General features: G+C 48.8%; 1 protein-coding gene across 3 annotated transcripts in view; it reads right to left on the bottom strand.

Moving 5' to 3' along the window:
* MAP6 (microtubule associated protein 6) overlaps positions 1 to 22,918 on the bottom strand; it is a 201,387-nt gene that overhangs the window by 162,281 nt on the left and 16,188 nt on the right. The window contains exon 1 of one of the 3 annotated variants that reach the window (XR_011284140.1): positions 6,297 to 8,044. The exons of 1 other annotated variant lie outside the window; for it this stretch is intronic. Coding sequence is in view for 1 of the 2 variants with exons in the window: in XM_069640059.1 (XP_069496160.1) it covers positions 6,297 to 7,597 (1,301 nt within the window). In the remaining variant the exon portion in view is untranslated. Of the gene's footprint in view, positions 1 to 6,296; positions 8,046 to 22,918 lie in introns of those variants that run through there. One more of the 3 variants, XM_069640059.1, reaches the window with a different exon arrangement.

Below are 22,918 nucleotides of genomic sequence, written 5' to 3'. Positions count from 1 at the left end.
GAGTTCCTGTCCGTTGATTTATGATACAGCTTCACCTTTAAAGTCTTATCTGCCTGGTCTGCCCAAATAGTTATGTTGAGGAAATTAATTTCTAAGGAGCTATGACTAGCAGTGAAATCCAAGGATGGCTCCTGATCATTAAGCCACAGTAGAAATTCTTCAAAAGAGGTTGCATCACCTCCACGCTACAAGGATATTGTCTATATATAGCTTCCACAATTGATGTTCCCAAAGAATGGATTAAATTCAGACAAGATTTGTTGTACTTCAACAGATTCAACATACAGGTTAGCAACTGTAAGGGCTACAGCTGGCCCCATGGCAGTGCCATGGATGTGATGAAACATTTTGTTGTTAAATACAAAATAATTCTCAATCATTGCCATTTAGGTACACCAAGGAATGAAGCTGTTAGGAGTAGCACCACCGTTTTGTCTAGTTAGAAGCAATTCTTCAAACATATTCAGGGTTGCCAACTGTGGAATATGAGTAGGAGACGATATCAAGTCCCACTAATAGTTGTGTATCCGTATCAAAGGAATAATCCTCCGTCAAATTAGTGACCTCTGTAGTGGCTTGTTAAAAAAAAAAAAAAGGTAATTTCCATAACATAAGGTTTCAGGTGAAAATCAGTGAATTTACAGAGTGGTTCAAATATCAAGCCTACACCTGCAACAATGGGACGCCCAGGTGGGTTGCTCATAGATTTATGTATTTTTGGTAACACAACATTTAGGAATACTCATGTTTCTAATTTCAAGAAATCGCACTTCATGTTAAGTGCACATCTGCTTTGTGTCAAATGTATGCCCTTTTTACTGTTACAACAATAGTTTGACTCTTTTGCCATCTTCAGCCTAAATTGTCTCTATGTCCTACTGTAGCTGCCTGGGATAAGGGCGGTACGGCTGCTTCAGCGAGTAACGTTTCTTACCTATGCGCTAATTGACCAGGAGAGGGGCACAAGCTACAGATGTATTCATCTGCCTCCCAAAAATAACACTTGCCACCCACCTATCATGATCAGCTGTCACCAGTCTCTGGCGAAATCATTGCGGTTGGAAAATGGGAAGGTTTGCATACATATAAAACATGCACTGTAGAGGAATTAGCATAATGTTTGACTCTATACAAGGTTAGCTAACGCTACTACCAAGGTCACTTTTACTTTCTGGCTATTTGGCTGCTACTGCAGAGGCTGGACACACTGCTCGTGTCAGCTCGATGACTGCACGCGAGAATGTTGGCTCCATTCCCTTATGCACCAAAGGACAGGAAGCCCACATGGCTGAACATGACGCCCCTGGTACTTATTTAGCATGCAGCGGGGAACTTAACAAATGAACCACCTAAACATCAAGTGTAAAAAGCGAAACATTTCAATATGCATGTATCTATAAGTATAGGACAAAATCAATAATACAAATAAGTGATTGCTAAATGCTAATGACTGATGTGAAGGACACCTAGGTGTAAGTATACCATAGCATGTCTAAAGTAAAGAAATGTTAAACTATTAAGCAGAAAGCACTTCCATATAAGGGCACTGTGCATCACAACGAAACGGGATCAGAGGGGCAAGGCCCTTTAGAGAAAGTCATTTTGTGCATTCCAGTATAGGACCAAGGCTGTGTGTATATAGCTATTGAGCACAATTAAAGGAATTAATGTGAAGGCTATAGACCACACTAGCCGGCTCAGCACACAACAGAGTAAGCAGGTCAAGCTTGAGCAGTCTGTCTAAATAATGGGGGAGGGGTCGATTTCCTGGGTGAGAGGCTTTTGACAAGCACGCGCCACTAAAGGGCAGCCAACTGGGTTCCAAGATCAGTTTGCACAAAGCCATTTATACGATAAACCAGCACTATGCACATTTCAGCGACCGCGTAACATGTAATAAGGCAGCAATGCTTGCTTTAACCTGCATGTGTAGTATCACAAAGTAGCATCTGCCAAAATCTGGGACGAACAACATAGGAAACCCGTACGCATTGTGCCTAGCTCACCGCCCTATCGGCAGATACAAGCAAATTGGAGGGAGGGAGGGAGGGAAGGAAGGAAGGAAGGAAGGAAGGAAGGAAGGAAGGAAGGAAGGAAGGAAGGAAGGAAGGAAGGAAGGAAGGAAGGAAGGAAGGAAGGAAGGAAGGAAGGAAGGAAGGAAGGAAGGAAGGAAGGAAGGAAGGAAGGAAGGAAGGAAGGAAGGAAGGAAGGAAGGAAGGAAGGAAGGAAGGAAGGAAGGAAGGAAGGAAGGAAGGAAGGAAGGAAGGAAGGAAGGAAGGAAGGAAGGAAGGAAGGAAGGAAGGAAGGAAGGAAGGAAGGAAGGAAGGAAGGAAGGAAGGAAGGAAGGAAGGAAGGAAGGAAGGAAGGAAGGAAGGAAGGAAGGAAGGAAGGAAGGAATCGTTCGATGCAGATGGAGAGGCGCCTCATGGACAGGAGACAGATGACACTGGAAGAAAGGCATAGATGGATGGGTGAATTAATTAATGGACGGCTAAATGCATCATCTCTAATGCACCACTAACTTCACAATTTATCATCAGAGCACAATGTCAAGTAAATTGTTTGATTAGAGGCGTGTATTCTTTCCTACAACTTCAAAGCGTTGAGGTTTTACAAAGAAAGGGGCTGCTGAGAACAATACACAGATGGTCTGCTCCTTCCCAAAGGGAAACGCCCTTAGAAAATGCTAGAGCATCCAGTCGAGCTGCAGAACCCCAGGAGACTGATCAATCTCCCCGAGATTGCCATCAGAATATGACACAGCTGATATGTGCAGGACCGATGCACTGCACCAAGTGGCACTACAATGCCGTTGGCATTCGCAAACACCTCTATGGTACACAACAATGGTTTTTACAATAATACATATGAAAAAAGGGAAAATGCAATATTGAAGAAAATGTACTTATAATAGGACCTTTCCAAGTAACTCATAAAGTAGCTCGCTTATGTGCTGGGTAGCTTGACTTACAGATGATTAGGAAAAATGTAACATCAAAAAATGTGTTCAAGAAAATTTGCCCTGAAAAATTAATCAGAAGGATAAGTAATCGTAAAAAATGTGCACCTGAGATGGTCACATAAAGTGATCACTATAGAGTCGGGGGTGTCAATGCTTCACATGAAAGCTGCAGGCAGCGCTATTGAAATCTTCACATAGGAGAAAAAAGTACAATGCCCAATCATGGAAGGAGAAAGAGGCAGCCACTGGAAATACAGTCAAAGAATGCTTTGGCAAGAAGGATGCTCCCTGTTCACATTTATCGCCTTGCCCAACTCAGCGAGGTTACTTTCAAATCAGGTGGAGCGGCAAAGCAAGGCGTAAAAACAAGGTGTCAAGCCTTGTATGCCTTGCTGTACCGCTCTGTTAGATTTGACAAAGGTTTTGCGGGTGGAGTTGGAGAGGGGAGGGGATATACGCTTCTGCCTCGTATTTCCATGTCCGCCTGCAAAACCGCTCTGTTTTAAGCCTACATGAGATTTTCATGACAGCCTAAAACTAATGGATTCCTAGGAAATCTGCCTGCAATACGCACCTTCTAAAAGAAGGTGGATTACATAGGAATCCATACAAATGTCGTCTGCAAAGTGCAATTTGAAGTAAGCCACCCTCATTCTAAATGAGGGAAGAACGGGAAATGAAGATGTAAATGCGAGGCACAGTGGATTTACGCTGCCATTTCCAGCTCTGTGCCATTTTACTGCCGACAGAAGGCAAGGGAGGGGCCTCGAGTGGAGATAAGACCTCCGCCCTGATCAGCCCCTCTGTCTCCTGTGGGCACTTTGTTTTACAACAGCATAAGGATTTTCATGCTGGCATAATATAAATGCATTCCGATGGAATCCAACTCAGCTTTGCACCTGGTCAACACCAGTGGGATTCCATAGGAATCCATTAGTAAACACTTCTAGAAAAGCCCATTTACATGCAGCGTTTACTTTTCCACGACACAGAGTACAAAATGGAAGGGTAAAATCGAGTTTGCCTCGCTTAACTCTTTCCTTGTCCACTCCACTTCGTGGACCTTTAACAATGCATGCAGTGACCCCAATAATGCATACGTGCTACTGTTGGCGGTCTCCTGCATGCAATTACCATTTCTTATCAAAAATGAACCCCACTTACACCTCAGTCTGTGGTTTTCAATGTACCACGCTATCAGCAGTGTGCAAGAACCAACATCAATATATAAAATAATAATGGCACATAGTCTACATCATAACAGTATGGTCTCCATGATGGAGAAGCGATTCAGTATTTTCTGAGGTTTGAAAATCATCCAACTTCACATTGCTTGTAAAGGGGTGAACATTTATGTTCCTTGTATTGAAGTCGTGCACATGTGTGGAGAGGTGGGTCACTGACTTTCCCCGGCCGCAGCCCACCCAGATCAAAGAGCCTCAGGCGTATTCAATGTTAAGTTGAAAGGGTCCACCTGGCAACAAAACGAATTCTCCTCTCAGACTCAAACCGGCCTTGAGAAGGGTTGCCTGCACCCGTGGTGCAATGTGATTGCTTTTGAGATGTGATACACAGATGAAGCCAAGAGATGTGCACCCAGTCTAGGGCAGGCATTTCCCATCATGTGGCTTGTGCTGCACTCCACCTCATCACGGTAGGGCCATCACACAACGTGGGGGCTTCTGACGACCACACGCAGCTTGGAAAAAGATCATGGGGCAGATTCTCAAAAACGAGCACAAAAGAAAAAAGTGCCCACGACGCGCTTCTTTTTAATTCACGCTCAATGAAGAAATGTGCAGGTCACCTTATTCTAAAAAGTAACCTGTGGATTTCAGTGGGGCAGAAGAGTAGCATAAAGCAGAGTGGCCAGCCTTCTTGCATAAATTAGAGTCGCAAGTACAGCCCCAACACGAATGTATGACTGGCTCCTAGCAACCGAGTGGTTGCTAGGAGTGCATTTCACAATGAAAGGGTCCTTAGAGGGTCTGTCATTTCGAAATGTGGTAAAGAGGAAAATGCATTTCTATCCTTCTTTGGGGGATAGAAATGCAAGGGGGAGAGCAGGGATTAAGACCACTGCACTCCCACTTCAAAGAAAATGAATTAAAGGTTCAGACATGAACCTCTCATGCATTGCACCTCCCCCTGCGCATAGTCCAATCAGACGCAAGCGAAGGGCTTGGATTTTTGCAGATTTCAAAGGGCGTCTCACTTGCGAATTCAGGATGCATATTGAAATGCGCAGAAACGCCCCTTTATTGGAGAAAAGGGGCATCTGAATGTGCACCTATAAGAGGCGTACATTGAAATGTCATTGTGGACTGGAGTGCACCTTTTGTGGTGCAAAAAAAGGTTTTGAGACTCTGCCCCATGTAATCGTGTATGGCTTTTCACTCCAGATAACATCAAAACCTCTGCCCCACCCTCCCAATGATACATTTACAACTTGCAATGGAACGTAGAGATTGTCGCACTAGAGAAATCGTCAAACTCTCTGACAGTTCACTTGCAATCAGGACAGTGGTCAAGTATGTTTCGGCCGAAAAAGTCAGAAAAAAAGCCAAATGCACATCTGGTGAGTATTCGGCATGGTAAAAAAGACTGAAGCCCATAATACCAAACAAGGGGAGCAGGGGTTGCGGGGATCTGCCCCGCATACATTAAATTCACAGTGGGGAATAAACAACCAAAATCATCAGTTTGAGTTACAACATGCGAACAAGAGGGGCTTTGCAATTTCGTAACTCAAGCTTTTGTGATTCGGTTTTTCAACGTAGATCCAGTAAGGTGGTCTTTGCACGGGATTTGAAGGGTGCCACTTGTCGTGCATTCTCGCCTTCAACTTGTGGCAGATTTCTAGAGCATAATCACAGTGTTACAGCCTGTGAGGCTCAAGTGAACTGCAGCCTTGCAGACAAATTGAAAAACACGAAACAACCCTCAGCAAAATGATTCTTGATTAATGGAGATATGTGGGCCCGAGAAGTACACTTAACCAATTTTTGTATACCCTCATTTGGTACAATGGTTAGGTGTTTCTCTCTTCTTGTAATGGGGAAACCACCTCAGGCCACCTATTTATTACCACACCACACCCCCTACGACCTGCACTGAACTACAACGACCCCTGTCCCTTTCCTTTTGTTTGGTGGGGAATTGTCCTTATTAATAATGAATTGCATTTGCGTTGTCATGGCTTTTCATGTAAAATTGGTGCACACGAAATCGGTAAAATTACATCCTACCAGGATAACATCAAAAAGTTGTGATGTATAAAATATAAACAAACCACAAGTGAATACTCACAAAAAAGAAAGTAAAGCATCTTTACCTATAAGAGGTGCCAGGTCCAATTTCCTCCTTGATCTGCATGTTAAGGGCATCAACCACAGCACGGCCTCTTCTTTCATGGAAGCCTGTGGTCGACTCCACCACTGATGTTTTCTTCTCTGTTGTCTCTCCAGGTGTTGAAATGGCAACCTTGCCCTTGGAAGGCAGCATGGGCTCCTTGTCACTTGCGGCAGTCCTCTCGCCTGCTGCCGGCTTGTCCGGACTCTTGCTTTCAATCGGTCCACCTTTTCCTTTGACCAGTATCTGTGGTTCTTTGTCATCAGCCCAAGCCCTCTCACCAGCTGCTGCCTTTTCCACACCCTTTCCTTCTGTGGGTTGGCTCTTGCCCTTGGCGTCCATCTGGGGATCCTTGTCCCCTGCTGGGTTCCTCTCACCGGCAGCAGGTTTTTCCAGCCCTTTACTCTCTACTGGCCCTCCCTTACCCTTGCTGTCCATTTGGGGATCACGGCCCTCCACAGCTGCTCTGTCACCAGCTGCTGCTTTCTCTGCCCCTTTACTTTCCGCTGGCCCACCCTTACCCTTGCTGGCCATCTGAGGATCTTTGTCACTCAGCATCCTTTCACCTGCTGCCACTTTTTCTAGACCCTTGGCCTCATGTGGACCTCCCTTACCCTTTGTGGGCATCTGTGTATCCCCATCTTCTGCCTTGGCCCGCTCACCCTTTTCGCCAGCAGCAGGCCTTTCATTCCCTTTGACCTCCTCGGGGGCTTTTCTCTCATAGGCCTCCCCTTTCTTTTTAGCCTCAGCTGTACTGCGGTCCCCTGCAGTAGATGGCGCCGGGGATGGCTTCGGGATCCATGGGTGATCCCCACGACCAGGAGTAGGCCAAGCTTTAAAATCCTTCTGGTACTGGGTCTCCTTCTCAAAAGGAGTTTCTGAGGGCGAGTATTCGCTTTTGGGCTTGCAACTGGGCTCTGGTTTAACCCTCCAGACCTTGAAGTCCTGGCGCATTACTGAGCCAGGTGTCGCGGGGGCATTGCCGCTGCCTGCCCCTCCTCCTGACCTCGCTGCCCCCTGACTGCTGGCAAACTCTGTGGGTAGACCTGCAGCTGCCACATCTGGCTCCCCTCCTCCCATTAAGGAGGGCTGGGTCTCAATGGCACTTAAAGTGGCACGGGGCCCGTGCTGAACGGGCAGCTGGTGGTGGTGGTATGCCAGCGGCTGTGCATCAGTGGCTTCCGAATACCTGGCGAAGACCAGGGGCACTGCGATATCCGCCTTGTCGAGTTGCTGCCAATAGCGATCGACGCAGCAGGCCCTGGTGATACAGGGCCATGCCATGCTCTCCAGGGTGAGGGTGGAGTGTCAGCCAGCCTATGAAAAAGATTAAAGAAGCAGCATGCAGGATAAACGTATTAAAATAACGCGTCAAACATCCTGCAGCACAACAAAAAAAAATACAACGAAATCCTGTGCAAGGATGCGATCCTACTGCTCTTGAAAACGTTCCAGATCATTAACGCCAGAGGACGGGCAGGGGATGTGTTGCTGTTCGTAGGAGCCAGAAGCCCTGCTTTAAGCCATAACAGGGAAGGGCGTCTGCCGCTCCTTCCCCGGCGCTGGAAAGGATTCACTGGCTGCAGGAGAATCCAACGGAGCAAGGAAGATGAGAGTCGAGCTTCGCAGCTGCTGCAGGAATCGACCCCACCCACTCTAATGCTACAGCAGCAGCAGCAGCAGCATCATCATCATCATCCCGGGCACAGGGAGGGAGGGGGATGCTGAGGAGCGGTACCCAGCACCAGCCTGCGTCAGCGCGCACAGGGTGTGAGGGGGGGCGGGGCCACAGGAAGGAGGGGGAACGTGGGATGGGACCTCGTCCGTCCTTTGTTTCTTTGATTTGCAAGGATGCTATCCTTTCGCCTTTCTGCATCGAGTGTTTGCTCTTTGACGTAATCAGATGAAAGCTACGTATTTTCCCTGGACAGGTTTATCCAATGGTAGAGGGGTGAAGGGTCGCTTTTTTTGTGAATGACAAGCTTAATAAAAGGGGCCATTTCCATTTACAGAATTAAATTGGATGTTCTGCCCAGAAGTGCAACAAACCAAAGTGCTTGCAGTGAAACATTTCAATTTAACAAAAGGTCGTTTTGGAAGTTTCCAAAGCGGCATACATGTGTTAGTCATGAAGAGGGGGTCTGACTCCCTTTATTTACACATGGACGGATGATCATCTCTTCTTGGGTGACGGTATTACGTCCACGTGGGTGCGAAGGCGTGGGGTGAGGCCTGGTGAACGCGCGTGGCGCAGCAAAGAATTATGAGCTGGAGCGATGCTTCACACGTCCTCTTTATTTCACATTACAGAAAGTCTGCCCTAGTTCCACCTCCTGCCGCCCTTCACTTCCCATTCTCCTGATGTACTTCCCTTTACTGAACACTTGCCCCCCACATAACCACAGAGACGTCAACATGACATCTCCCCCCTTTTTAATCCCTCACAACAGGTGAGTGTCTGATGGGGTTTGCTAACCCATCTCCTCAATCCACCGGTGGGGCTTGTTCCGAGCCCTTTGAGGACGGGCACTTGCAAACCCTTGTGGGCTTCCACTAACCTCGTCTCCGGAGCACCTTCCATGTCCGATTCCTCAGTTTTTCCTTGGTCCCCCAGATATGGTTCATCGGAGTCATTGTCAAGAGGAACAACCACTCGGCCACTCAGTCGGCAAGATCCCAGAGAAGGAATTCTCTTGAAATGTGAAGAGTTCCGAGTGACGGACCCTTCCACACCTTGCGCCGTGATCATGGATCCCTTCTTCTGCATGGCTAACAACGGCTCTTCTTGAAAGACTGAGGTGTGTTTATGAGTCTGAGGCTGTTTCACTGCGACAATATCAGCCACTTCGATCTGGGGTTCTCTCGCCCCTCTACGTTGGCCCGCATACTCTTTTATGCGCTCTTTGGTGGTGCCATCACGTTCCCTCATGTGTCTGCCACAGTCTTCAGATTGTCCGGCAGGCGTTTTCCCGTGGCGCTGTGAGGAGTGCCCCGGTAGTCTCGCATCAGCTGATTTAGTACTTGCTCAAAGGGCTGCCCCGTGAGCTTGGCGATTTGAATGGCCCGCTTCAGGTTGCCCATAAATCATTTTATAATGCCATTCGCCTGTGGCCAGAGAGATGTTATCTTCCGGTGATGGAAGCCGAGATAGTTTGCAAATTGTGCGAACTGATGTCCACTGAATGGGGGCCCATTGTGTGTCTTGAGCACTCTTGGGATGCCGTAGGCAGAGAATATGCAGTCAAGGGCAGGCACCACATGATGGGCAGCGATGGAGGTTATGCTTTGTATTTCCGGGTAACGGGAGTATTCATTCATCACCGCCAGTACGTATTTCCCTCCTTCAATGGGCCCAAAGAAATCGGCGGCAACAGCTTCCCATATTCCTTGTGGGAGCTCTGACATCTTCAAGGGTTCCGGATGGTGGTAGGGTGTGATGAGGCTGCAGGTGAGACAAGACTTCAGGGCTTCCTCCACTAGGGAGTCCATGCCGGGAAACCAAAGTTTTTGGCGTAGCATACGTTTAGTTGACACCATCCCTCAGTGGTTCTCATGGGCGATCTCAATGACTTTGGCCCGTAGGGATGTGGGATCACTAGCTTGCAGTCTTTTAGAAGAAGGTGTTCGTCAGATAGGGCTAGTTCGTCCTTCACCTGGATCAGTCGATCTACTTCACCCTGCACCTGGTCCCCGGCTGCTCGCCCCCCTCTCGGGCTCTCCTCCACATGCCCGATTCGAGGCCCTCACAGATGATTTGACACGCTGGATCATTTTCTGTCTCTCGGGCTATGGTCCCAATGTCGATCCCTTCTGGAGTGGTCTGGTGTATCAGGTATTGGAGGTATCTGTCTGCTGCCGAGGGTTCTGGTGTGCACCCCTCTCGAGGCCTTCTGGACAAAAAGTCTGGTGGATTTTCTCCTTTCCCTTGCCAGGGCACAACTTTGAACGCATAGTCTTGCAGCCGTAGCACCCAGCTGGCTATCCTCAGAGGCATCTTTGCCTGAGGGTTCCCATACAGGAACAGCAATGATGGTCTGCGATGACGAGAAACGGCTTGCCATAGAAGAACAAGTGAAAGTGTTTGCATGCCTAAGCCACGGCAAGACCTTCCTTCTCTGCCTGTGAATATGCCTGTTTGGTGGCATAGAGGCTTCTGCTGGCATACGCAACGACATGCGTTCTCGCGTGGTCCCTCGGGTCCACCTGAGCTAGGATGGCTCCCAGTCCTACAGGACTGGCATCTACCGTCAGTTCAGTTTGGCGATTCGGGTCATAATATGACATGTTCTCTGCCTTGATGACCCTTTCCCAGATGATCTCAAAGGCCTTTTGGCACTCGTCCGTCCAACAGAATGTGGCATCTTGTTTTCTGAGGAGTCTTAGGGGTTCACCTACCGTTGCAAAGTCCTTGATATAACATGTGCAGTAGCTGGCGAGCCCCCAGAAAAGACCTCAACTCTGAGACATTGGCTGGGGGTGTGGTGTCATTTAGTGCAGCGACCTTGTCCAGATTAGGGGTCATGCCAGCTTCTGAAAATATGTGCCCGAAGAACTTTAGCGTACTCTTCCAGAACTCGCACTTGTCCCTATTGAGCGTGAGATTTGCTGCCTCTAACGCTTTGCACACTTTCATTAGAGCCTCATCGTGCTTATTGACATCCGAGCCGAAGACCAGGATGTCATTGCTGTAATTGAGGCAGTTCGGTATGTGCTTGATGACATAGTGCACCTCAGCCTGGAAAATCTCAGCGGCCGAGGACACACCGAAGCTCAGCCTTTTATAGCGAAAGAGGCCCAGATGCGTGACGAAGGTGGCGATGTTCCGGCTTTCTGGGCTCAGTACGAGTTGATGGTATCCTTTCTGCAGTTCTAACTTGGAGAACACCATGGCCCCATTTAGAAGATGAATCATGGCCGAGATACGTAGGGCCAGGTGCCTTTCTCTCCGTATGGCTTGGTTGGGGCGCCTCATGTCGACACACAGTCAAATGGCTTCCAACCCTTTTTTTGGCACTGGCACTATAGGGGACACCCACGTGGTGGGGCCGGTGGCTAGCTCAATGATGTGTTGCTCGAGCAGCTTTTGTAGTTCATCCTCCACCTTCTTTTGGATGTTGACTGGGATCCCCAGATAGTGTTGGGCTACCGGACGGATGGCGTTGTCAATGTGCATCTTTATGGGTCGATTCTTTAGTTTTCCGATGCCTCTGAATATACGTGGATAGAGGTTATTGATCATGTCAACCGGGTCAATGTACTTGTGGACCATGATGTTATACAGGATGTGAATGAGTCCCATTCGGCTGCTGCCTTGAAACTTAGAACACACCCGCTGTCAGTTTCGGTTGCTAGGACATGAATGGGGATTTTTTTCACATGCCCTTTGTATCTGCAGGTGCCCTCAAACTGTCCTAAGCACTTGAGGGGTGTCTTGGCTCCATAAGCATAAATGTCTACTGTGGCAGGGCACAGTTTTGGCGGTGTGGGCAGTTCCTTGAAGATGGTTTCACTAACAACATTGACCGTGGCCCCAGTGTCAATGAGGAACTCTATAGGCTGCTCATTTAGTTTGATGATTAGGGTAGGGCTGTGTGCCGTAGCGATGGGATTGCCCAGGGCATATATGTAGGCCTTCCTCTTTTGATCGCTCCCTGATGAGCTGCGATCGGAGTCAGATGGCGACTGTTCAACAAGATAGCGCACATGGCATCTTGATCTGCGCTCGGGCCTCGCAAGCATCACGTATCTCCTTCTGTCTCTCATATCCCTTTTTTGCCTCTCCTCCCCTGAATCCCTTTCCACTGAATCCGGGAGTGTTTGGTTAGCTGGCCCTTGTGGAGCCATGTTGGGGTGGTTCCCAGAGGAGGAGCTAGCTTTTGTTTTGGGTCGGGACAGTGTCTCCCTGGTCCGTTCCCTCCTTTGTCTCGGAATAGCCTGCACAGTGCTTTGAAGTGGTCCTCTTCACCACACGTGGCGCAACGCTGGCCGATGGCTGGGCAGGTCCCTTCATGGGGGTATTCGAACCCGCATTTGGAGCAAAAGAGTTCCTCCGACCTTCTCTCCTGCTGCAACCTGGGGATGTTCTCCCCTGGAGTCAGGTTGTTGAAACTCTCTACCTGGGAGTCTATGGCCCTTTCAGCCCTGGCTAATGCAAGGATTTCATCCAGAGTGCGTTGTTTCTGGAGCAGTTTCTTGCGAAACGTCTGCGACTCGCACCCTGCTATAATTTGGGATCAGAGTACCTCCGTGTTGGAGTAGTTGGCAAAGTCGCAATGTTTCATTATGGTGCGGAGCGGCATGACATAGGCGTCCATGGTCTCATCCTTACTTTCCTTGGTACTTTGGAAGGGATGCCTCTTGTAATCCATGTTGGTGTGGGGAGTGAAGTATGCAGCCAGCACATCTTTTAGGTCTTGAAGTCAATGGAGTCGGGGGGCAACTCGTCGATGATGTCACATGTCGTGGAGCCCACTGCCAACTTCAACAGGCATTTCTGACGTGCATCTTCTACGGGCCCTGTGGCCCCCATGAACAGTTCAAAGTCTCTGATCCATTTGGTCCATCTGGGACCCATGTGGCTCGTGTCCGAGACATCAAAAGCCCCTGGCATTTGTGCCGCTAGTGTGTCCGGGAGCCTATATAGAGCCTGATCCACCACTTGGGGGCCCTGCCCTTGCTGTCCTTGAGCCTGTGCCTGCGCACCTTGATCATTATCTTGGCCTGACATTGTCCTGAACAGATCCTGGCTGTTTTAATACCTACAATGGGTGTGATGTAAATAATCAGTGGTGTCCCTTTGCGCTTGATGGCCGCCTTCTTAGGCACGAGCACCATCAGCGTTGGACAGTGTCTCTTTTGGATGTCCCTCTGCCCCTTGTGGACCTGGATGGCCGCCTCCCATGGGCACGAGCACCATCCATAGAATTAGCAGGGTACCTGGATCTTCCTACATTGGAAGGCTCGTGGTGGTGGGCTCTTGCCTTGCCTTGATATATGTATATAGCCTTGCTTCCGGAGTGCTGGGGCGCGAGTTGCCTCACCACCGTGCTTGCCGTGCTGCCTTCTCAACCAGGCACTCAGCAACGTCTTCCCACTGCGGTCCCGATCCTCCTCCATCCCACATGGAGCCTCCAACATTCTGCTAGGCACTCCGGCGCCTCCGCGAGCGGCCTCTCCGATCTGATGTCCTTTCTGCATGCAACGTACCATCGCTGCGGTCCGGAGCATCCTCTTCTGCATGTCGAGTTGCAACGTTCCACTGGGCCACACGCGAGCGGCCTCTCTGCTCCGTTGTTCCCTTCCCTGTCGGAAGGGGACCCGCCTTGTCCCCAATGTGAAGGCTTGGGGTGAGGCCTGGTGAACTTGCGTGGCGCAGCAAAGAATTACATGAGACGGAGCGATGCTTCACACGTCCTCTTTATTTCACATTACAGAAAGTCTGCACTAGTCCCGCCTCCCGCCGCCCTTCACTTCCCATTCTCCTGATGTACTTCCCTTTACTGAACACCCGCCCCCACTTAACCACAGAGACGTCAACATGACAGTGGGAAAGCAACAGCTGCAGGAAGGTGCCCTGCAGTGCAGTAACTGACGAAAATGTTGGGGCTGGGGGACAGGACATACGAAGGGAAGCGGCGGGGTGGAGGAAGGGCGGAGTGTGGCTGTGAGAGATAACACTTAACCACTAGACCACACAAGTTATAACTTTCATAAGACTGGCATAAAAGACGGCACCCAGTCTTATGAAAATGATAACAACGTTGTGCCTTTAGAGTTCAATTCTAAAGGCACGGCAAATATGCCCAGTTTAGTAGAAATTCAGCTATACATGACAAACCAGTCCAGCATAGCTACGTGCATTCAGCTAAACAGAACATATATGCTGATAGCAGGAGGTGGGAGGTGTCCTCAGTTCCTTTGTCTCTGCATGGGACTCAAAGCTCAGGTCACAAGAATAGGTTATGTAAGAAAAGCAATTTGAAATGCATTTTCAAACCAAATGAACCCAGATGCTGAATAAAAGCTACTGCACCCTTTTTATGTGGAATGCGGATAATGGGAAAGCCCATTATCTGGTGAAAAAGAATCTCTGTCTTGGGAGAACAGAGGAGCACAAGAAAACATAAAATAGCTACGCTTTGAACTCCTACTTAAAAAGAATAAACTGAACAAGAAGAACCATGCAGTGTGCAGCCAGTCAGTACACACTTCGATCAAGATCTGAAAAGGATTGTCAGTAACATAATATTGCTTAATGTAGTGATATCAGTTGCAAGGAGATAATTTTAACAATCCACGAGCGAGCTGCCATGCTGAGGTCTACTTTGAAGAAGTAGTGTCCCCCCAACCCAGCACTTTAAGGTAGAGCACTGCACCCCCTTGCTCCCAAGAGTTGCTGACTGATGATGCCCACTACAAAATGTCATGACAGACAGTGACACAGTAAGAATGGCTAGACTGGCTGCGACAAAATGACAGTCCAGCTGCATAAAAACATGCATCATGCTTGCTTTATTGTAGATGCTCACTATAAAATGTCTTGCCACAGTAAGAATTACTAGACTGGCTGCACCAAAATGCCAATCGAGCAACATAATAATGTGTATCATGCTTGCTTTATCATAGATGACTCTATAAAATGTCACCACGCCACAGTAAGAATGGCTACAGACGGGCTGCACCAAAATGCCAGTCTAGCCACATAATAACATGTAACATGCTTGCTTTATCACAGATGCCCATTATAAAATGTTATGCGACCGTAAGAATTGCTTGACGGACTGCACTAAAATACCAATCAAGCCACATAACACATATCATGCTCGCTTTATCATAGATGCCTAGTATAAAATGTCATGCGGTAGTAGGTATTGCTGGGCTGGCTGCACCAAAATGGCAGTCTAGCTTTATCATTGATTCCTAGAATGAAATGTCATGCCAAAATAAGACTGGCTAGAGACTGGCTGCACCAAAGTGCCAGTCTAGCCATGTAATAACATTTATCATGCTTGCTTTATCATAATGCCCATACAAATTGGCATGCCTGTAGAACGCCCACCCCTCACCCCCCCCCCCCCCCGAGTCCCCAGCACTGCTTGCATACACACACACACAACCACCATTCATACCCATTCACCCAGTCACACCCAAGTATGATATTTCCTGACTCTCATATATGCACCCAGAAGCTGCAACATAGCATTCACACACTAGATTTTCCATGCACTGTCTGCACACCCAGAACATACAAACAAACATAATGCATTCTCATTCATTCACACAGACACAACACACATATGTGCCACACACTCACGACCATACACGCCATTCACATGCACTGTGCACTTAATACATGCATATTTATATTCATAAAAATATATTTTTTTAACACACACACACATTTTTACACATTTAAATAAAAAACATACCTGTGTTTCCAGTGCCGGCGCCTCAAGGCTCCGTCTTTCTTGGCCTGTTCTCCCCAGTTCCGCAATGTATGCGCTCCATGCAGACCAAACCATGATGATGTGCAGGAGAGCTCCTTGGTTCCTGGCCCACAAGCGCTGCAGCGCTGCTGCGCAGCCAGGGAGTGTCACATTCCGCGAGCCCGCCACACATGTGGCAGCACAGCGGCACAGTCGGCTGCAGTGGGCCCGGCCTGCCACCACCAATTCCAGCAACTGGCTTCTGACTTCAGTCAGGCCAGTCATGCTGAGTGTCGAGGTGCAGGACCTGAAAAGGCTGGTGCTGCACCCTGTGCCCCATGGGACTTGGAGCCTGGGCACTGGGCCGGGCGGCTGGCACACATCCTTGCCTCATGATATGAGGGGGATTCATTGGCCTGCCACCAAAGATGGGTGGACAAATACCCCTGTGCCCCCTACAATTTCGCCCATGGTACAGTGTGACGTCATCACGCAAATAAGAGAGAGAGGCAGACCATGGTGTGATCTAGCGTCGATTGCAAGTAAAACCACGTTTTTTACTCCAAAAATGGATGGTCTCAAAGAGAAATCAATAACCGATTGTAGATGCCTTAGCAGCCATGGACACACCAGAGCACACGGCAGGGCACGTCTGGCCTTCTCCAGGGTATTTCTAACCGGGAGTTCGGCCTGTTCATGGGGCGTGTCCAGACCTTCCCGCCTGCTTTCAGCACTACAAGCCGTGGAGAGCTCCGAGTCGCGCGCATTTCTACAAGGGATCTCACACGCGGCCTCTGCTCCAACCTTCCGCCGAGCCCAGGCTCATTTACAGTCCTCTTAAAAGACGCAGCGACGGGGGCTGACAGGTGCTGAATTCCAATCACTTCACATCTGCGCTAGCAGCCCCTTCTCCCATCTCACTCTCAGCAATTGACTCCAGCCAGATGTGCTCGAGACGGCAAAGACATAGGGGTCAAGTCTTCATTTCACTGAAGAGTTTACTTGCACCGACTGCAAATGCTCACCTATCCTCAACCCCACGAGAAAAAAAGTTTTTCTAGGTTTTAATCTGGTCGCATTTGTTTGGCATTGATCCGAAAATGCATACATAGAAAGATCCACATTTCAGTGAAACATGGACTGTCACCGGAAATACATGGTGAAAGCTTTCCGTCGTGCGTGATAGACGGCAGATCTGTGTCAAACAATGACTGCAAGGAGATGCCCGTAACACACTTTATTTTGTTGTGTCACTTTAAGTCGTGAAAGTAGTTGCAAAACCCAGAGAATGTTTAGTGCCACTTTACTTTGCATTCTTCTCACATTACTCTGCATTATCACTGTTTGTGGTACCTTTAAAGTGACTATTTTTTTGCTTAACATATTGCATGAGAACCTATATATTTGTCAGGTTGGTTTATTATGTGGCGTGTAGTATTCATGCTTTCCATAGCTTTCGTTTGCCCTGTGTATGTTTGTGTTTTCCGCTGGAAGCTGCTGCTGGTAAACAGAGAGTAACATTTCTCTATAGGCTGGACTACTGCAACATCCTCTTTTAAATCTGCCTGCTTCTACTCTCCGCCCTCATCCAGAGCAGGACTGCAAGACTTGTCCTTGGTCTCAAGCCCAGGGAATCGTATCTCTTCAGTCCTGAAATCTCTTCATTGGCTCCCAGTGGCTGCAAGGATCAAGTTCAAGAACCTCTGCATTGTCCACAAGGCCTTCCTGGGGCCTCTTTACCTCCAACTTTCTCTACGGAAATATCTTCCTACTCAAGCTCTTCGCTCCTCCACCTCCAACTCCCTCAGGGTCAGTCGCTTCGCCAAGCAACAAGTTGGTGGTAGATCTTTTTCTTCGGCTGGGGCTCCCGGCACCCAGGCCGTGCCCCCATGGCCTATCAAGCTTCCGCCCTGCATTGACTGTAAATCCGGGTGACCCTGGCAACACAACAGGGTGCTGTGCCCCCCAGAACCTGTGAGGCCGGCCGTGTGCCCACAGCCGGCCCCACAATACTTATAATGACATGCACTATACAGAACATTAGCATAACGTTTGACTCTAGACAGGGTCAGCTAACACTATTCCCAAGGTCACTTTTACTTTCTGGCTATTTGGCTGCTACTGCAGAGGCTGGACACACTGCTCGTGTCAGCTCGATGACTGCACGCGAGAATGTTGGCTCCATTCCCTTATGCACCAAAGGACAGGACGCCCACATGGCTGAACATGACGCCTCTGGTACTTATTTAGCATGCAGCAGGGAACTTAACAAATGAACCACCTAAACATCAAGTGTAAAAAGCGAAACATTTCACTATGCATGTATCTATAAGTATAGGACAAAATCAATAATAAAAATAAGTGACTGCTAAATGCTAATGACTGATGTGAAGGACACCTAGGTGGAAGTATGCCATGACATGTTTAAATTAAATAAATGTTAAACTATTAAGCAGAAAGCACTTTCACATAGGGGTACTGTGCTTTACAATGAAATGGGATCACAGCGACAAGGGGCCTGATTCAGAGGCAGTTCTAAATATAGCGAGGAAAGCAGACATTCTCCCTTGCAGGTTCCAGCACCATCATTCTGAGATGGGTGTATATATTGGAGGGAAAATGGGGTCCTTTCAAGCAGTAAAAGTTGCTCAAATCTATTTTTGTGTGAGAAACGTGCAAACGTGCTCCAGTAGCTGAGCTACCATTTCTCAAACGACTGCCACTTTTCCAATTCAAGGACGTTTTCTTAAAATTTCATTGAACTAGAAAAGTGGTGCTGTAGTCTGAGAAATGCTATGTACATAATGGGAGAAAGTGTGCTGTGGAGTTTAATGGCACCTCCCGGGGTACCGTTAATGTACACCTCTTTTGGCTGGTTCAGGAAGTGTGTTCTGGCCTCTGAATACAATCCTTGCCAGCCCATTGCATGCAAGGTGGTTGCCAAGGCTGTTGCAATGCCATAAATCACGGCTTTGAAGGAGTGGCAGACTTTGCTTATTGCCGCCCCTACCACAATGCATGACTTCATGGAAGAGTGTCTCATGGCTAGGGTGACCCGATTTAAAAAGTAAAAAAAAGGGACAGGGCAACTAAAATACAAGTAGGTCTAACTCTTGAAAGTGGCTGTCAAGGCACTACACTTTAGTAGCGGTTGGAGGAGAAAGGGGGTTGAAGTGTTACTGTTCAAATAAACACATATTATAATTAATGTATCACTAATTTATCACAAACTAGCACTATATTAAGCTGTAACAGGCAGCACTTCTTCTGTGCAAGCTGTGTCTGCCAGCGATGGAGACCATGGGCCTCATCACGACCCTGGCGGTAAGTTACCGCCAGGGCCGTGACTTTACCGCCATGGCGCAAACTACATTTACGCCATGGCGGTAAGGGGATTTACCGCCCCATTCCGACCTTGGCGGGGCGGTAAATCCCCAATCCCCATTTACCCTTCCCCCATTCCCATTTTTGCCCCATAGGGCATAATGGGAGTGGGGAAGGCGTTAATTACGCCACCGTAATTTACGGTGGCGTAATTAACACCAAGTTCCCTTACCGCCATGGTTTTTTACACCCGCTAAAAGCAGGTGTAAAAACCGCCATGGCGGAAAGGGAACTCGTAATTGGCGGAAAGGGGTTGGCGCAGCTAACGCTGCCGCAAACCCCTTTCCGCCAGGGTCGTAATGAGGCCCCATGTCATGTTGACACATCACTTCTGGGGCTTCAGGGAGGCGGGAGGCAGGAAGGGAAGTGACGCGGGAGGGCGGGCTAGGTTCAGTTGGAATGAGAATAAAGACAGACGTTAGATAGCACCCTCCATGTCTGTCTAATTCTTGATGCGCAGCGAGGTGCGTGTGCGCTGGCTACCCAGAATCATAAGACCACGACACTTACGATGAGGGGGTTGCACTGTTGGCGCGTGGACCCCTATAGAGGCGGGGTGAGGAGCGGAAGCCAAGCCGCACGGCTGAGGCACACCCAGTCCACTAACGGGAGAGTGGTGAGACATCACAGCAAGGCAGATTCAGACTGACCCGGGTCCCACATGGTGAAAATAGTGCCCCGCCCACAGTCAAATGTTTGTGATTGAGCGGCTGAGATTACCGGGCCGCGGCGGTGATACGAACAATGACACAATGAGTGGGAGCGGGGAGAAGAGCCACGTCATGGTGCTCGTACCAGGAGGAAGCCATCTGAGCATCTGCTCACTCCTTTGAGACCCCATAGAGACTTAAAATAACACAGTGCTCGTGCCTAACCGGCAGTCCTGTGGGCTAACAGGAATACAAGAGGCCAGTTCCCCAGTGAATGGCTACAAATCAGCAAGAGGCAATGTCTGCCCAGGATGCAGGCCAGGATTCACAGGCTCAAGGGCCAAATGCTCAACAAGAGCAAGCCCCTTACAGACTGCCAGATTCCCTGGCAGTACAGATGCCAGAAGCTTTTAATGTAACAGATACGAGCAACATGGGGCCGAGGTGGGCCAGATGGATAAGGGATTTCGATTTGTACATGGGGCAAAGGGGCCCATCGATGAAGATAGACATAAGTGTCTTCTCAAGCTGGCAGTAGGCCCGGCAACACGTGACATTACAGATGAGATGGCTGCGACAACTATTGATTCCATACAAGATCTAAAAGGGGCTTTATCAGCATATTTCACCCCGCACACCGTGGACTATGAGCGCCACTTATTCCACAGCACCAAACAGGTGAAGAGGAAGACCACGGAAGCCTATGTCATGAGGTTAAGAATCAAAATGAAACACTGTGACTTCGCAAACTACTCCAACATTGAGGCACTGCAGTGCCAAATTATTGCAGGATGTGAGTCCCAAACTTTCAGGTGGAAGTTTCTACAGAAAGCCTGCACTTTGGACAAAATATTGATTCTTGCCGGGGCAGAAAGAGCAGTGGACTCGCAGGTGGAAAGCTTTAACACTACAGAACCCATAGAGGCAGTGCATCGACTACAGCAGGATAGGAGACAAGAAGAGCCATTCTGTTTCAGATGTGGATTCAAATACCCACATGAAGGAATATTCCCTGCCATTGGCCAACGATGCACCACGTGTGGCGAAGAAGGACACTTTAAAGCGGTATGTCGACTGACCAGAGAGGGGGCGAGGCAGAGGCAAGGAATCATTTCCCAGATATAAACACAGACCTCTTCCCCCAGCGCTGCAACCATCGGGGGCAACATCGCATCCCCTGCCGAGACACAAGGACCTTGAGCCGAAGGAGCAAGAATCCGGTGATGAAGAGACACAGGAGAGATTGGAGGGAGAGAAGAGATGTCATTCGCATGAGACCCACGCAGATCCAGACGCCACGTGCGCTACCTGGTGGAACAGTCCCCGTCTGTATCCGAAGTCAGCTCCTCAGGGAGCGAACAGCGAAAAAAGGGCTACGTATACGCCCATGGCAACTCGCCGGCCACTGAGCACAGCACAACACCGATAATGAAATTGAACGAAAGACCCATCGAATTTCTCATAGACACCGGGGCTACGGTGAACGTGGTCAGCGAGCAAGTATTCAAGGAGCTGCCACAAGTCCCAAAGCTAAGCCCAGCAAGTGTCGACATATATCCATACAGAGCCACAACGCCCCTCAAGTGTCGGAGATAGTTCGAGGGATTGTGCCGCTACAAGGGGCAAGAGAAAAGAGTGCTGCTGCATGCGCCGGCAACAGGGAGCGAAAGTGGCTGTGTACTCAGCTTTAAAACAGCCATTGACATGGGTCTAATACACATGCTATATAAAATCATGGTGCACAAGTACATTGATCCAGAACTCATTATAAAGGACCTATACCCCAACCTATTTAGAGGCATAGGGAAACCGTGAAACAGGCAAGTCAAGCTGCACATTGACGAGGAGGTGCGCCCAATAGCGCAACACTATAGAGGCATACCGGTGAATATTCAGAAGAAGGTGGAGTATGAGCTGCATAAACTCATAGAACAGGATGTCATAGAACCGGCCACAGGCCCCACCATGTGGGTTTCACCCATCACCACAGTGCCGAAGAAAGGCTCCAATGCCATCTGACTATGTGTGGACAAGAGGAGACCCTATCAAGCCATTCGAAGAGAAAGGCACATGGCACCACGGATCCCTGATATGATACACTTACTAAATGGATCAGAAAACTGGGCCTGAAAAAGGGCTACCACCAGTCGGTATTAAGTCCTGAGAGCCGGAACATCACGACTTTCATCACACACCTGGGACTGTACAGGTATGAGAGGTTGAGCTTTGGGGTCTCTTCTGCGGCAGAGATGTTTCAGGTGGAAAACCACAACGGGATTAAGCACATCTCGAACTGCATAAACTACAGCGATGATATCCTGGTGTTCGGGACCGATGAGGGAAAACATGAGACACTAGCAGAAGTGTGCATGGCACTTGTGGCTGCTAACCTAAGGCTCAACCAGGAAAAATTAGAGTTTAGAAAAGGCACACTGAGATTTTCAGCCACGTGTTTTCAGAAAACAGAATGAATGCAGACCCTGACCAAGTCGCCGCCCTCAACGAGACACCACCACCGGCCAACATCTCTGAACATAGATCTTTCCTGGGCCTCGCCAGTTACTGCACAAGGTATATAAAGGACTTTGTCACAGTCAGCGAGCCACTCAGAGCGTTAACTAAGCAGAATGTGGTATACAACTGGTTGGAGGACTGCCAACGTGCCTTCAAAACTATTCGAGAAAGAGAGGCGCGAGCCGAAAACATGTCATACTATGGCTCGGATCACAAAACATAGCTAACCGTTGATGCAAGCCCAGTGGGACTAGGCACCATTTTTGCTCAAATTGACTCGGAAGACCCGACGCAAACCCTCATTGTTCCATATGCAAGCAGAAGTCTCTCAGCCACAGAGTAGGCTTATTCTCAGGCAGAGCAAGAAAGTCTTGCAGTGGTGTGGGGGTGTGTGCCTTTTCACCTCTTTCTCTACGGTAAGCCATTTCGAGTAGTGACCGCCCATCAGGCACTCTTATTCCTCTATGGAAATCCCCAGGCCAAAATGGCGCCCCGCATCGCGAGGTGGGGTCTTCGGCTGCAGGACTATTCATTTGAGATTGTGCATAGACCGGCCGGGGAAGGAGGAAAACCGTGCTGACATTATCTAGACATCCAAGAAGTGGCTGCACCCCTGAACCATCAGTGGCAGA

Source organism: Ambystoma mexicanum, chromosome 7q (genome assembly GCF_040938575.1).
Source record: "Ambystoma mexicanum isolate Mex_15411 chromosome 7q, UKY_AmexF1_1, whole genome shotgun sequence".
Classification (NCBI taxonomy): Eukaryota; Metazoa; Chordata; class Amphibia; order Caudata; family Ambystomatidae; genus Ambystoma; species Ambystoma mexicanum.
This window is presented reverse-complemented; position numbering and strand designations above follow the sequence as displayed.